The sequence below is a fragment of the Lontra canadensis genome, unplaced genomic scaffold (assembly GCF_010015895.1).
Source record: "Lontra canadensis isolate GAN:19392208 unplaced genomic scaffold, GSC_riverotter_1.0 scaffold64, whole genome shotgun sequence".
Classification (NCBI taxonomy): domain Eukaryota; kingdom Metazoa; phylum Chordata; class Mammalia; order Carnivora; family Mustelidae; genus Lontra; species Lontra canadensis.
This window is the reverse complement of record NW_022631058.1, coordinates 12194479-12209951: the sequence shown is the minus strand read 5'-3', so window position 1 is coordinate 12209951 and position 15473 is coordinate 12194479. Positions and strand designations below refer to the sequence as shown.

The 15473-nt window shown below is 53.4% G+C and overlaps 1 protein-coding gene across 1 annotated transcript in view; it reads right to left on the bottom strand.

Annotated features, from left to right (window-relative positions):
• RIN3 (Ras and Rab interactor 3) overlaps positions 1–15473 on the bottom strand; it is an 80945-nt gene that overhangs the window by 1204 nt on the left and 64268 nt on the right. The window contains exons 6-7 of the mRNA XM_032878674.1: positions 7950–8081; positions 2561–2724 (exon numbers count right to left, since the gene is read on the bottom strand). Coding sequence (XP_032734565.1) covers positions 2561–2724; positions 7950–8081 — 296 coding nt within the window. The remainder of the gene's footprint in view (positions 1–2560; positions 2725–7949; positions 8082–15473) is intronic.

Below are 15473 nucleotides of genomic sequence, written 5' to 3'. Positions count from 1 at the left end.
CGCACCCCGACCCTGGGGAGCTGGCACAGGGCGCTGGAGCCAAGTGGCCTTGGACAAGTCCATTGCCCTCTCTGGGCCCTGGCTCTTCTCTATGCACAGAGCAGGACTGCAGGAGCGGTCCTGGGGTTGGCAGTCGGGGACCCTGCGGCTGACCCCGCTGTGTGACCCACGGCCCAGGTCCTTCTGTCTCTGAGCCTCGCCTCTAGACGGGTGGACCTGGCCAGGTAGGTCTGCAGGGGTGCGTCTCAGCAATGAGGAGCGAGACCGCCCCCTGGTGGCCAGCCGGCGGCCTCGCCGTCATTATTCATCCGTCACCCACTTCCTCAACAATTCCTCCCCACGTTCCCCAACCCCGCGTCCCGACCCCAGGCCCAGGGCTGAGGCATTGAGGCTGTATAAGTAATATCGAATGTGCAGACCCCAGGCCCAGCAGCCCACGGTGCTAAGGCTGACGGAACCAGTTCGGCCCTGGAGGCTGGAGAAGCTTGGGGATGGCAGTGGGGGCTCCAAGGAGGAGGGGCGAGAGGCTTAGAGAAAGGGGAAGGGGCGCGAGGCCTGAAGGAGGGTTTAGGGTGAATGAAGAGGGGAACTGCAGGAGCTAGGCGGGCAGGGGTGAGGCGATGCCCGCGGGGTTGAGTCTGGGAACACACGCGCAAACCTGAACAGCATCTCCACCTTCCTCCACCAGCCCCAGAGGGAGGGCCATATGGCGGAAGGTGGGGCCACCGAGTTCTTGCCTGGCTTTAATCTGCTCCCCCTGTGTGGCCCTGACCTCCCTGAGCCTCCACTTCCTCAACTGTAAACTGGGATAATACCAGTCCCTACACCTTGGCTGTGAGGAAGCGGACAGAGTAAGGCAGTGCCTTTGGAGTCCTTGTCGCAACTCGAAGGCAGGTAGGAGGCCGTGGGCGCGGGGCCGCCCCCTTGTGGAAGGCTGGTAACAGCACAGCTGTCTGGGGCCACAATCACCACTTCAAGAGTGATTGTAATTATAGCTACAGAGTGGTGTCCTCCCCAGACCCCAGAGATCGCACTGAGGGGGTTCTTTGTCCCCCATCCCAGGCCTCTCTCCTAAGTTTGACCTCCTCAGTGACGGGCACTGATGCTCTGCCTGGCTTAGCCCTGGGAACGTACAAAGTAGAAGCAAGAAGGAAGGAGTCTGGTGGTCAGGCTTGGATCAAGAGTGCTCGTGTTGTCACAGTGGAGAGACGTGCGTCCCAGGAGGGGATCAGGAGTGGTGGTGGGCTGGAGGCCACTCCTAACCAGCCTGAGAAAGCCAATCAGGTCTATCTCTTCCTAATCTCAAGTTCAGTGATGCCACGTTGGTAGCTTGAAATTGGCCGGGGTAGGAGTATTTCCACCACGGAAATTGACAGGGGATCAGAGCTGCTTTTTTTCTCCTCAGATACCCAGTTACTAACATTATCAAGACACCACTGATTAGAGGAGGGGAGACCTCATCTCAGTAGCCTAGAACATGTATTGGGGAGGCAGAGCTCATCTGGTCCCCAGTCCACCTGAGCTGATGGTAAAACTGAGTTCCAGAGAGGGGCAGAGATGGCTCAGGGTCACACACCAAGTTAGTACAGACGTAGGTGCAGAACTTCAGCTGTTTGCCTCCCAGACCTGGGTTCTGCCTGTTCTAGAGAGGCCATCCTGAAAGTCATGGGTAGGGTTCAGGTCCGGTGTGTTCTGGGTGCCAAGGGAGTGAGACTGCAGAGCTATTTACAGCTATGGCTTGCTGCCTGGCTCGATGTTTTAACTCTGTCCATTCTGCACACAGCTCAATCCCATTCTGTCCCAGGCCCTGGGTGTGACACGTGAGCCATGGGCCCTCCCTTCCAGAGGAACAGCTTCAACTTAGTCGCAATACAGTGTGATACGTGTTATCTGTGGGGGGAAGCAGCCACAAGAAGCACAGAGGAGGGCATCTAACCTGGGCCGCAGGAGGGGAGGACAGTTGGGGAGGTGGTTTCAAGCCAGTGGAGGAAGGGAAACTGATGAGTGTTGGCAGAGGCTGAGCACCAGGGACTTGAGTTCAGCTCATTCAGGGAACGGGGGATTGGGTGACTGAATACCGTGTAGGGATATGGGGGAAGATGACCGTGTAGGCGGCAAGAGTCCTGGCCATGCACGGCTTGAATACTGAGTGTGTCTAGGGAGAGCTGGGGAGAATGGTGGCTGGATTGGAGAGACAGATTAAGGGCAGGGGACGTGGGCAGGGGACCCTGGCAGCTGCTGCATTTGTCCAGGGACAAAAGAGGAAAGGCTGCAGGTCCGCTCATGGGCTCCCCAACGGGGAACTGGCAAGACTAGGTCCATATCTCCGGGCATAGCGGGCACTAAGGAGTGTGGATAAAATTCTCATTCCCTCTCCATACCCCCTTCAGGTCTTGTCTGCTCAACTCAAACACCGATGGTGCTGTGATACTCTTCTAAAACTCTGCCCTCGCATCCAGACGGTGTCAGGCTCGCTGAGCTGGGGGGCCATGGGACTGGTGTCTGCCACACTGCCCGCTGGCCCCTGCCCCCCTGCCAGCCCACCCGTCCCATGCATCACCTGCACGGAGGAGCGCGAGGCTCGGGCCTTGTTGAGCGTGCGCCGGCGCTCCCAGCGGTGGATGGAGTCTTGCACCTCCAAGCTGAGCTGCCTGGTCACCGTGATCTTGTCGTAGTTCTTGATGTGCTCCAGGGCCCCGTAAGTGGTGGTCAGGTAGTAGGACCCTGCGGAGACAGGGCGGGGAAGCTGAGCTGGGACCACCTAGCTAGCCTCTCCAGGCTCCACCCACCACCGCTGTCTTCCTCCAAGCTCCACCCACCACCGCTGCCTGGGGCACTCCTACTCCTAGGTCACCTGCGCCCTTGCGTGCACAAGCTTCCTGAGGTCCAGCACCGCCCCCCCGCAAAGATGGTCTTTGGCTCCCCTTCAGGGTGGAACTTATTTTTAAAATGAGTTTTGAAATGTTTAAAAAAAATTTTTTTAAAGATTTTATTTATTTATTTGACAGACAGAGATCACAAGTAGGCAGAGAAGCAGGCAGAGAGAGGAGGAAGCAGGCTCCCTGCTGAGCAGAGGGTCCGAAGCAGGGCTCAATCCCAGGACCCTGGGATCATGACCTGAGCCAAAGGCAGAGGCTTTAATCCACTGAGCCACCCAGGCACCCCTGGAATGTTTTAAAGTTTAAAGGACACATGACAAACTGATAATCGTGGATGTTTTTTGGGTCGGGGAAAGGGGTGGCTGGGAGACTTCTCACCATGATATGCGCGTGTGTATGTCTGGGTGTGTGTGTCTAGATAGACACACACATATATGTCCTCGTCTAAAAAATACTTTTCAAGAGATGTAGAAAAATTTTAGTTATGGTTAGACTTTTACACACGATTTTTAAAGATTTAAGGGAAGTAAAAAATTCAAATTCTTCATTTCTCTGTTCCTTTTCACTTCTTAAGTTAATTCACAAGTGTTTCCAAAGGTAATTTAAGTGTTGAGATACTTCAGTCAGCAAAATTTACATGAGGTTTTAAGATAAAAGAAAATCATTTGCATAGATGCTTAGAAGTTCACTCTTTTTAGCTTGCTAGGGATTTGAGTTAAAAGGTTTGCAAACCACTGACCTCGCTGAGCCCTGTCACTTTAGAGAGATAGAGGGCGGCTTGGTCAAGGTCATGTGGCTCTTCATGGGCCTCCTTCCCACTTCCCAGGGCTCCCTCCCAAGCCCTTTAGGGGCTGGGACAAGAATTTCTTCTCTTGGTTTTTTATTTATTTGTTTATTTGCAAGAGAGTGGGGGGGGGAGGGGACAGAGTGGGAAGGAGAGGGATAAGTAGACTCCACACTGAGCATAGAGCTTGAGGAGGAGTTTGATCTTACAACCCTGAGATTGTGACCTGAGCTGAAATCAAGAGTTGGATGCTTAACCGACTGAGCCCCCCAGGCACCCCCAGGACATGGATTTCTGACATGAGGCTGATTCTCGTAGTGACTAAAGCAAATCCCATCTTCTCTTTTTTTCTGAATAATTGAACTCAACTTTTGGGAGGGAAGGAACAATTAACTAAAAATGCTCACTTCCCAGACTCTCTTGCAGCTCGGAGTAGAGAGCAGGGGACCCCATTCTGGTTACTTAGATGTAAGTGGAAATCCTTGGTGGTGGGAGGACCTTTGAGGAAAGTCTTTTTTGAAAGGATTGCTATGGTCTTGGGTTTTGCCTGTCCTCCTTCCTCCTGCCTCGAACACAGAGGTGAGACCGGGGCACAGTGCTGTCTGCAGATCGGAGGTGACAGGCACAAAGACAAAGGCTCACATCCTACAGAACAATGGAAAGAGGCGCATCCCGATTTCCTGATGACGGGACTAAAACCTGCCATCATCATCAGTTGCTTCTTCTATGATTTTTTTATTTATTAGAGACCGAGTGAGAGTGGGAAAGATCACATAGGGAGAGGGAGAAGCAGACTTCCTGCTGAGTTGGGAGCCTGATGTGGGACTCCGTCCCAGGACCCCGAGATCATGACCTGAGCTGAAGGCAGACGCCTAACTGCCTGAGCCACCCAGGTGCCCCCCCTCCCCGACTTTTATTATTTATTTATTTATTTAAGATTTTATTTATTTATTTGACAGAGATCACAAGTAGACAGAGATGCAGGCAGAGAGAGAGTTGGGGCGGGGGGAGCAGGATCCCTGCTGAGCAGAGAGCCTGACGCGGGGCTCCATCCCAGGACCCCGAGACCACGATCCAAGCCGAAGGCACGGGCCTAACCCACTGAGCCACTCAGGTGCCCCCTCCCCGACTTTTAAACCATTATTAGTTACATCGTGAGTTATCCGCAGCCCCAAGCATTCCTGTTATATTGGATGACTACAAATTCCACACCAATATGGGAAAAAAGTTCACAGCCTGGCTGGGGAAGGTGTGATGCTCATGTCAAAGCCAACCTAGAACCTGGGTTGGTATCCCTTATCGGAGAAGAGCCAGCCGCAAAACCACTCATGTGTCTCCCTTTCCAGTCTAGCTTAAAGCCAACTATGCCCAAACCCTTCCCTGGGGCCGCCAGACCTGGCTGTTCCCAGCATCCCTCTCTAGCTGGCGTGCCTCCCAGGCCCTGGGATCTCTGGGGAGTTACTGTCCTCTCTATGCCTGTTTCCTCATTTACTTTTCCCAGGATGCTGTGAAAAGTAAGTGAGATGAATACTGTCAAGTGCACGGCTTTAAGGTGTCAATAAGGCAGGTGGTTAGGGGACCTAAGGCAGAAAGATGCGGGGGGCGGGGCGCGGCAGGGTTGGAATCTCACCCTCTTGCGGCCAGCTTCCCTTCGACTTGGGGCCATGCCATGCAGTACCCATCAGGACCACTAGGTGGCAGGCGACCCCCCCCCCAACCATGAGTTTGGGAGCTCGTTGTTCCCTTCGGGGAGTGTTGTCCTTTGATGGAGAAAACTCAGGACCCCTATTAAGATATTTGTAAAGCATGGCCAGCCGTCAGCCAGAGTGCAGAGGGGACATGGGCAAAGATGTCCCGGAGGGTGCTTCTAGGAGAGGTCTGGATTTTGAGCAGGCTCCAGCCAGGTGCCCAGAGCTACCTGGGTCTCCCATTTGACCTTGAGTGCCCAGAGCAGTAGGAACTGCAGAGAGAGGCTAGACGGGAGCCTGGGTCCCATCCGCCCAGCATTCAGACCCCCTCTACTTGTTACAGGAAGTCCCTGATCTCCCATGCCTGATAAGCCTGCTGCAAAGAAATTGGGACCCAATCACTGGTCTTTTACCAAATTAGCAGCACCTGGAATGAGCTGAAAGAACACGGGTCTCAGAGGGCACAGAATCAGACTGGCAAGCCTTTCATTGAATGGAGAATGCTGGGGTGCCCAGAGTTTGAAAACCCCAAATCTACCCCGGCATGTGCACTTTCCCATGCCAGAGAAGTGACATGTCCAAGGTCTTCAGCCAATCAGAGGCAAAACCAGGATGGAAATCCAGCCTGCAAAACTCTCCTTTTATCCACTTGTGTTCTCCTCTTACAGGGAAGTAAGGGCTGGCCTTTGCCCTAGGCATCTCTGATCTCCTCAGAGCACCAAGGGCAGGCGCTCTGCTTCCCCTTCCCCTCTAGGCAGCCTCTTCTTACTGGAGCCTCAGGGGCTTTGGGGATGGAACACCTGTGTGCCACCAGCCAGCTAGGACAGAAGGCAAAGCTGGGGACACTCAGGAACACTGCCCTCCAGCCCTGGCTGGTCTCTGTCCCTCTGCCCCTAGGGCCAGATACTTCTAGATGGAGGCCTGCCAGCTGTCAGACTTGACGGGTTGAAGCCCCGGCTCCAGCTGGAGACCCCCACACCATCTCACTACCAGGGGGCCAACACCTGTAAGCCAGGGCCTGTCCTGGGTGCTGTGACTTCCCACTTTGGCTCTCAAGGCAAGAACAGAGAGAGGTGCAGGGAGGCCTCCTGGTTTGTGCAGCATGACATAAAGTGTGTCCTGGGGCCCTCAGCTGCCGCGGGCAGGATCTGTCGCCACTTGGGGGCGGTACAGGGCTGCTGGGAGGAGCCACAGGCAGTGCCTTGGTTTAAAGCAACTGCCTTCCGCTCAGGTCATGACCCCAGGGTCCTGGGATCGACCCCTGCATGGGGCTCTCTGCTCAGTGGGGAGCCTGCTTCCTCCTTTCTCTCTCTGCCTGGCCTCTCTGCCTACTTGTGATTTCTGTCTGTCAAATAAATAAATAAAATCTTAAAAAAAAAAAAAAAAAGACGCAGCCCGCCTGCATCTTTACTCCTGGTAAACACCTCCTGGAGGTGGATGGAGAGATAGATGGGTGGTGGGTGATGGGTGGGTAGGGGATTGATGGATGGATACCCTGGGCAACAGATCATCCCTGCCGAAAGAAGCCTGGTTTCCGCTGAAATCCTACATTCTCTGGAAGACAAGTTGTTCCAGCTGCAGACAATTTTTAACTAACGAGGAGAAATACATAGTTCCAGAGGTCCCAGAGCCCTCGTCCAAGTTCTACGTGACAGCCAGTTTCAAGGCTTTCCACGCTCCTCTGAGTTTCCAAGAACTCACAGAACCACACTCTTCACGCTATCACCCTAAAACTGCAAACAAGATGCAAAGAAGACCAGCTTATCTCAAGAACCACAAGGCCCAAAGGGGACACTCAGGCCCTGAGAGTTTCACTCTGCTCTTTGGGGCGGACATCTCACAGGACATCTCGGGGCTTCCTCAGAGCTGAGATCTGGGTGGGCCGTACCTCAGGGATTCCCGGTGGAGGAGTGGCCAAGGCTAAGTGGGTGGGGGGAAGTGGTGGGAAGGGCGAAAGGGGAAGGGAAACTGAGCGTGGGGTGGGGCAAACCACTCTACCATCATCCGACTGGGGAGTGCAGGGCTCCTTGTCCATAGCATTAAACTTCTCTCACGGACAGGGGGGCCTGGCCAGGGCTGAATGAGCAAGGGGCCGACAGCTCCCAGGGCCACCCCGGTCTAAGAACTGATCATTATTTCCTGCTCAGACTCCTTTCCATGGGTCTACCCACTGCTTCAGGCTTACCTTTTGTGCTGTTCCCTTTCCCTCTGTGAAGAATGCCTTTCCCACTTTAACTGTCTGGCTCCTATCCACCCTTCAATGCTCAGCTCAGGTATCACCTCCTCCTGGAAGCCTTCCCTGACTGCACAGCCTGGGCAATGGGCTCCCATACACTCTGGGCTTCCCATCATTCCAACATTTGTCAAGAAGTGGTGACAGATCTCTTGACAGGCCCAGCTCCTCTGCTTGTCTGTGACCCTCCAAGAACAGCACCTACATGGGGCCCGTGTCTTGTCCCCGGGGCTCTGTGGAATCTGGCATCCGGGAAGGGCTTATTGGGCTGTGTAGGGCACCCTGGGCTTGGCTGAGGCCGGTGGTATGCGTCAGGCTCGGTGGCCAGCCGGTGGCCTAGGGCCCGGCTGGGGCTGGTGACTCACCCTCCCCCAGCTGCAGGGCGGGGTCCATGAGCTCCATCATGTACTCCACGTTGAGGAGCATCTCCGTGAGGTTGCTGCGGGCCAGCACGTACATGAGCACGGGCAAGAAGTCGTCTGCCCCGTAGGGCTTCCCTGGGAGGAGAAAGGACGCAGAAGGTGGTGAGCATGAGGGTCTCAGTGTGAGCTGTTCCCCGGCCGGAGGAAGAGCAGTGATTTACTGGGACAGTGATGGTCACCCCTGGGAGAGGAAACTTACTGCTTTCTCAGGACTCAGGACAGGGGCGACCTGCGATCAGCCCTCTCAGGGAGGTCCGAGACACAGTCCAGGTTTGGGAAGAAGGAACCGAGAGAGACACCCTCCCCTGGAGTGGGCAGGAGCCAGCCCCTCCCTCTTGCCCAGCTCTTTCCCCTCAACGCCCTTTGCTGCTTTATTTTTGCATTTTTAAAAGATTTTATTTTTTTTAAGATTTTATTTATTTATTTGACAGAGATCACAAGTAGGCAGAGAGGCAGGCAGAGACAGAGGAGGAAGCAGGCTCCCCACTGAGCAGAGAGCCCGATGTGGGGCTCGATCTCAGGACCCTGAGATCATGACCTGAGCCGAAGGCAGAGGATTTAACCCACTGAGCCACCCAGGCGCCCCAAAGATTTTATTTTTAAGTAATCTCAACACCCAACGTGGGGCTCGAACTCACCACCCTGAGATCAAGTATCGCACGCTCTAGCAACAGAGCCAGCCAGGCGTCCCTTCCTCTCCTTGCTGCTTATTCAACAGTCAAGTTCATATCACACTTACTCACGGAGCCACCCAGAAACAGCTGTCTCTCTAGTAATGATGTATTCTGGGAGGTTTCCTTGTCCCTTTTCAGCACACATCTCCCCTTCCAACTGCTAAACAGAAAGCCCTCCCTTCACCAGTACTATGTGGTTGGAAATTCTACCATTCAGCCTTCACTCCACTGGGGTCAGCAGGGCCCTTTCCAGAGGGGGTTCTTTTAAAATGTAAATACCTCTGAAAGGAATAACCCAACACAGGACACCTGGGTGGCTCAGTCATTTAAGCATCTGCCTTCTGCTCAGGTCCCGATCCTGGGGTCCTGAGATGGAGCCCTGTGTCGGGCTCAGTGGGGAGCCTGCTTCTCGGTCTCCCCGCCCCCTGCTCATGCTCTCTCTTTTTCTCTCAAATAAATGAATAAAATCTTAAAAAAAAAAAAAAGGAAAAGGAATAACCCATCACTTCTGCTTTTGTGGAAAATGGTCATGGCTCAGAGCATCTGACGGTAACAGATGCCTTGGAGAAGAGAGGAGGGCGAGATGGTAGGCCTGAGGGACGCCTTCCCAGCGTGGTTCTGCGCCGGCTCTGGAGACTAACCGTTTGGCAATGCCAAGTCAGAGGCTGGCCACGGAGGGGAAGAATTCCTACAAGGACAGAAGCCGCTGGAGTCCCTCACTGGGCATCTTGGCATACCTCTGAGTGCACTGGGGAGAAGGAAAGCTTGGCTGAGCAGCTTTGCACAGTGGAGAATGGCCATACAGAGCCCCCAGACTCATCTGGAGGTGACAGGAGAACTCTAGAAAGATCCATACCATGGCTGCTGCCCTTTCTGTCTTGGGTGAGATTAATAATTGGTCCAAATACATGTCAAGCAATTAAAGTTCTTTCAAAGATGTATTCCTACATCCTACGTTTTACAAAGGAGTTGGGTGACTGTCGGCAAACATAGGATCAAACAGTAAAATCTGAATAAAAATGTAAATGTCAGGAAAATTCTAAATTACCAGAAGAACTGTAAGCCACAGGAAAAACAGAGATGTGAATGAGCAAAGACCCATGCAAGTGCGCCTTTAGTGCCTCAAATTTGGGTTGAGCTTCCCGGTGGCCAAAGCGAAGAGGAAAACACAATCAGTTACCTGCTTCTCATTGACCATGAGAAGAAAACACACCAGTTTCTCGGGGGCCCAAAGACATCTCTCTAAGGCTTAGGGCTAACATAAACATTTCCCATGTAGCTTCACAAGGGGGACACGATCGGCAAGTTCCTTTGGCCCACACAGGGGCTTAGGTTGACTTTGAGATTTTCATTGCGTTGCCTCAAGATGTGGCTCGGGGTGAGTGCTTCTGGGAAAGAAGCTAGAATTTCATCGCTAGGCCTCCCCTTCCACCCCCAGTCCCTGTGACTATTATGTGAATGAGGCATTGTTTTGCAGAGGAAAAGGCCCTGAGGATGAGGAAGGGCCACGAGAGAGGAACGGGAGAGAGGAACGGAGTTGCACCAGAATGCAGGTACCCAAGAGGGGAATCAACCCCATTTTGTTGAGATCAGCAGTCTGGGCCGTGTCCTAACATTTCCAGAACTCGAGCTACAAATCCCAGTAGAAAGTGCTCCCAGTGAGTGGCCAGAACAGCTCGGCCAAGGCCCACCTGATCATTCTTTCAAGTTCATTCATTCATTCACTCACGTAAGCCCTCTTATTAACCACCCTATTCCTTGGGTGCTACCTGACCAGGTAATAAGATCGGATTTTTCTGGATTCTGGTGGGGACCAGAAAGATGTGAGTAAGAGAAACAGCGTGAAAGAGGTTTTGAAAGGAGCAGGAGAGCTCTGTGTTGAAATCAGCAGCCCCGCCAGTGGCGTTCTCTCCCGCTGCCTGAGTCCGTGCAGGCGGGCACCCTCTTAGGGCACCGGGGCACCCTCTTGTGGTGCTGGGTCACCCCTGAGGGGTGCAATCGAGCACTGCTCTGGTGGGATCCCCATGTCACACCTCTCCAGCACACACCAGGCCAGCCCCTCCTCCCATGTCCTCCAAGACACACCCCCGGACAGCCCGATAATGTCTGTCCAAGGGGTGCCCCTTCGGCTCACAACTTGTCCTTGCTTGGTTTTCCAGAGAACACTGTGCCTTGTGGCCAGCTTCCTGGCCACACTCTGTTCCTACATCTGCAAAATGGGGCCAGCAACACCAGCCCTGATGGCCTTCCTGGGTTTTCGAGAAAATACAAATGTGTCCCAGACCAGCAAAGTGCTACCGAAAAGTGAGCTGTTACTGACATCTCTGTTCTGCTTTCTCAAGTGGCCTCAGTTTTTCCATCCGTGAAATAAACAGGCTGGAGGGGTGGGTAACACATAGAGTCAGACCCAGAGCATGAGCCTCAGCTGTGTGACCCCGGGCTAACTGCTATACCTCTCTGAACCCGATTTCTAGTCATGCATGATGTGACACAGATCACACGACACGCTATGGGATTTTGGTGAGAATTCTATACGAAGATGTACCCAGAGGGCTCCCACATGCTCCCGTGGAAAATGCCTGCTAAAAAAATCTATTCTTCCCCCTTCCAGCTCTGTGTTTGGAGGCTCTCTTGGTTATTTGTTACAAGGTTCCTGTCCCCTCCCTGCACCAAATGAGTCTATTTTAGAGAAAGAAAGCTTTGCCCTAAACCTTTATAAGCCTGAGACACAACTTAAAGGTTCCTGGAGCAAGATTTTGTGCCGGGAGTTGTTTTTCATATTGATAATTTAATTATTAGAATCCTGGCCCACAGGAGAGTCTTCTCTGGTCTGAGTTATGAGATGGGAACTGATGGGACACAGTCCTGTGCCTTTCGGAATTCACCTCTAACTCCCCCGCTGGCAGAGAGCTGATGGAATTTCACCAGGCTTCCAGAACACCAATTTCTGCTTGCTATCGTGTTAATAACTCAACGGGGAATATAATCAGGTGAGCTCCTGTGCTTACAAGCAGTGGTTCACCACCAGCCCAAGTTTCCCTTCGGGAGTCACTGGGTCATGTCTAGAGTCGCTGTTTGGGGGTCACATTAGAACGGGGGTGCTCTAGGCCCCAAGGCCAGGGATGCTGCCGAACAGCCTATGATACCCAGGAGAGCCCTGCATACTAAAGACGTACTGGACCCCAGACGTCTACAGTGCCAAGGGCGAGAAGCTCTGCTTGAGGGGGTGATGACCTTCAGCAAGAAGGAGGGTCCAGCTCTGGCCCTAGGTTTGGGACTCAGAGGCCCTCTGGACTGTGGCTCTGTGTCCTGCGGGGATGCAAAGTTGTTCCTCCTCCTCCCTGTGCTCTTCCCGAGAATCCTGGCCGACACTCAGGAAGGGCTTTGGGGCGCATCTCCTTGGTTCACAGCACATTCTGTTCAGCCACCCTGTTACTGGGTCCCCTAACTGTCCCTCCAACTCCCGTGAGCATTCCCTCTTTGTCCCTGCAGCACACAGCGCGGGGCACAGCAGAGGTGAGCAGGAAGCTGGGTTCCAGGCTCTGGCGGGCCTCTCCAGGGTCCTTCGAGTCCTTCCCACACCTGGCCCGAGCCAAGTGTTTCATCATGTCCTAGAAACCAGCCCTTGCTGGGAACGTTCCCATTTCTGTCAAGGAGGTTCCTGCCCCCAATCCCAGGATGCAAGGCCTGGAAGTACCCCCTGACTCTGCGGCGCTCCGTATTTCTCAAGAACCATCAATGGTTCCCCACTGCTTAGAGAATCAAGTCTAGATCCCTTTGCCTGAAGTTCAAGGCCTGCCACAGTTAGACCCATAAACACCTGTCCAACACGCATGACTCTACTCTCTTCTAGCCACATCATCTAGCCGATGGTTTCAGAATGGGTCACCTGCATTCCAGGCCCTCGGGATTGGCCACAGTCACCTGGCTTCTCCTTGCCTTCCACAGGCCTCAACCTTCTATCTCCCACCCAGCACCAACATTTGCGGGACACTCTAAAAATGCAAAGCATATTTTATAAACATTATACCAGTGAATTCCTAAAACAACTTCGTGAGGTGGATTAGATTCAATTGTGCCCACTTTACAGATGAGGGGAAGTGAGCCTTGGGGAAGGTAAGCTACATGCCTGAGATCACACGGCTAGGATGCGGTGAACCAGGACTTGAATGCAACTTCTTCTTACGCAGGATCCCATGTTCCTGCTATTTCACATTCCTCCTTCAAGTTCCACCTCCTCCACGGAGCCCTCCTGGGCTGCCCCAGCTACTGGTGCTTATTCTACGCTCTACTTTCCAACTTCCAACTCGGAATGACATTCTGCCTTCATCACCTTCCCACAAAACATTCCTCTGTGCTGAATCATGGGCCGTTCCCTGAACTCCAAAGGCGCTTTCAATCCTCGTGCCTTTGCACACCCAGTTCCCTCTGCCCGGGACACCCTCCCGAGCTCTCCTTTACAAACTTCTCCTTGCCCTTCTTCCACATCTTCACGCACAATTGGACACTTCATGCTCTAGCTCCCAAACACCTTGACTAGTTCAGAGCCCTTTTCCTTGGACTGTGAGCTCCCTGAGGGCAGGGATGGAGGCTGGGTAAGCTGGGGCAAGCCTCTTAACCTGTCAGAGGCTCTGCCCTTCCCAGTCCCCAGCTCAGGGCTTGGGATGTTAGACACTGACAGTGGACTGACCTGAGCCACATGCGTGTTCCTGCTGGCATTCACTCTGTCGTGCCCCCGGTTGGGGCCATGATCAAGGAGACTAGGAGCCGCTGTGGGTCTTAGGCAGTGGTGCTGGGAAATGCCCACCGACCGGCTCTCCGAAGGGGAAGAACAAGCTCTGATTGCAGGGTTTGCCAATTCCTACGGTTTAACTATTGCCACAGTGGCCCATTTCAAGCTACCAGTGTGAACATGGAGGCAGGGAGAGAGGCACGCGATTAGCTCTGTCCCATGACCAGCTGACTCAGCATACCCGTGGGCTTGGATTCACCAAGCCCCATCTCACCATGAGCAAACCGAGGTCCAGAGAACTTTCCTCAAAGCCCTGCAGCTGGTGTCCCAGTAGTGGAGCTGTGACGGGAATCTGGGTCTCTCTGTGACGGGCTCACGGGCTCTCTAACCTGCTAGCGACTGGAGGACAAACAGAAGCTTGTTCGTTGAAATGCACCGGCTCCTCCCTGATATTCCGGGGGAGTTAGGGCCTCATTCTCCTTCCCCTGGAGCCAGGAGCCCGAGGCATGAGCTCAGCCCATGCACAGCTGGTGACAGGCAGCACACTTGGGATGCGGAGGCACAGTTCCAAATGACTGTCCTGGGCTTGAACATCTGGCTTGCAAGGATCAGAGACCACGTCCGTCAGCCTGTGCTCCGAAACCCCTAGGGGCCACGGCCCGCACTTCCTGCTTTTTTGTTTGCTCAAATAGCATCTGTTTTCCATCTGGAGGCACGGGGCGGGGAGCCCATCACACTTTCAAGAACTGGCTGGGCGCCGTATGCCTGTTTCACTGGGGGGCAGGTTTTGGAAGAGAGTTGTGATTTAAAAAAAAAGAGCTGAACGTGCTCACCGGGGTCATGCAGACTGCGGGGAACACTGTATTAGGGGACCCCCAATCCCGCCAGCTGTGTGACCTGGGGCCGCTCACTCTGCGCCTCAGTGTTCTCATCTGAAAACTGGGAATAATAATAACATTCACTCAGACCGTCACGCAGGATTGTGGGGAGCATCAGGTGAGCGGCTGGATTAAAAATTAGGTTTTGTCGTCTGGGAGGAATTACCTAAAAAGAGGAGTCTGGAAAGCACTAGGTAGTAATGATTTTTTTTTTTTTTAAGAGGGCCACTTCGTCCCCGTCCCAACTACTCAACTCGGCGGCTGTAACAAAAGCAGCCGTGGACACCGTGTGAGTGAGCAGATGCTGCTGTTTCAGTGAGTTTATTTACAAAATCAAGTTAGGGGCCAGAGTTTTTAGGGGGCCATGGCATCTCGGAGGGCCCGAACCCCATGGCAGGTGTGGAATGTAAAAGCAAGGTTATGGGCGGCACCTGAGTGGCTCAGTCAGTTAAGTGTCTGACACCTGATTACGGCTCATGATCTCAGGTCATGATCTCAGGGTGGTGAGATCAGGCCCCACACTGGGCTCTGGGCTCAGCGGGGAGTCTGCCTGAGAGCCTCCCTCCCTCTTCCCCTCTCTCCGTGCATGCTCTCTCTCAAATAAATAAATACAAAACAGGCTGTGTTTTGCAGACTCTTGATTAAGAGAGAAGAAAGGTGTATCCTCTCACTGTAATTGTCCCTCCAAACCTGTTGACTGGCTCTTACTGAAAGCAGGGGCTGATGCAATAGTCCTGGGGCAGACAAGGCTCATGACTGTGAAATGCCTTGGCTCTTTGTCCTCCTCCATGATTCCCCCTTAAAGCCACTTCCTTCCTCTATGAAGTTTTATCTGAAGACCCCCCCACTTCCCACCATCCAGGTTAGTGCCCTCATGATGGGTTTCCCCCGGCCTGTCGCTGCAGGATGGAAAAACAGAGACTTTCCATTAACTCAGAGAGGCCTCCCCTGACCTTCCAACGCAGAACTGCGAGCTCCTCTGACACCCCCGGCCCCTTCAGCCTGCCTGCTAATAGGTTTCAGCATCTGATGATGTCGTTTAGACTTCTGTCTCCTGATTTATTACCTGCATGGCCTCACCAGAATGAAAGCTATGTGAGGGCAGGGATTCCCTTGTGTGTACCATTCCTAATGCAGTCCTTTCCCAGCGCTCGGCATGCAGTCGGTGTTTAATAAATCTATC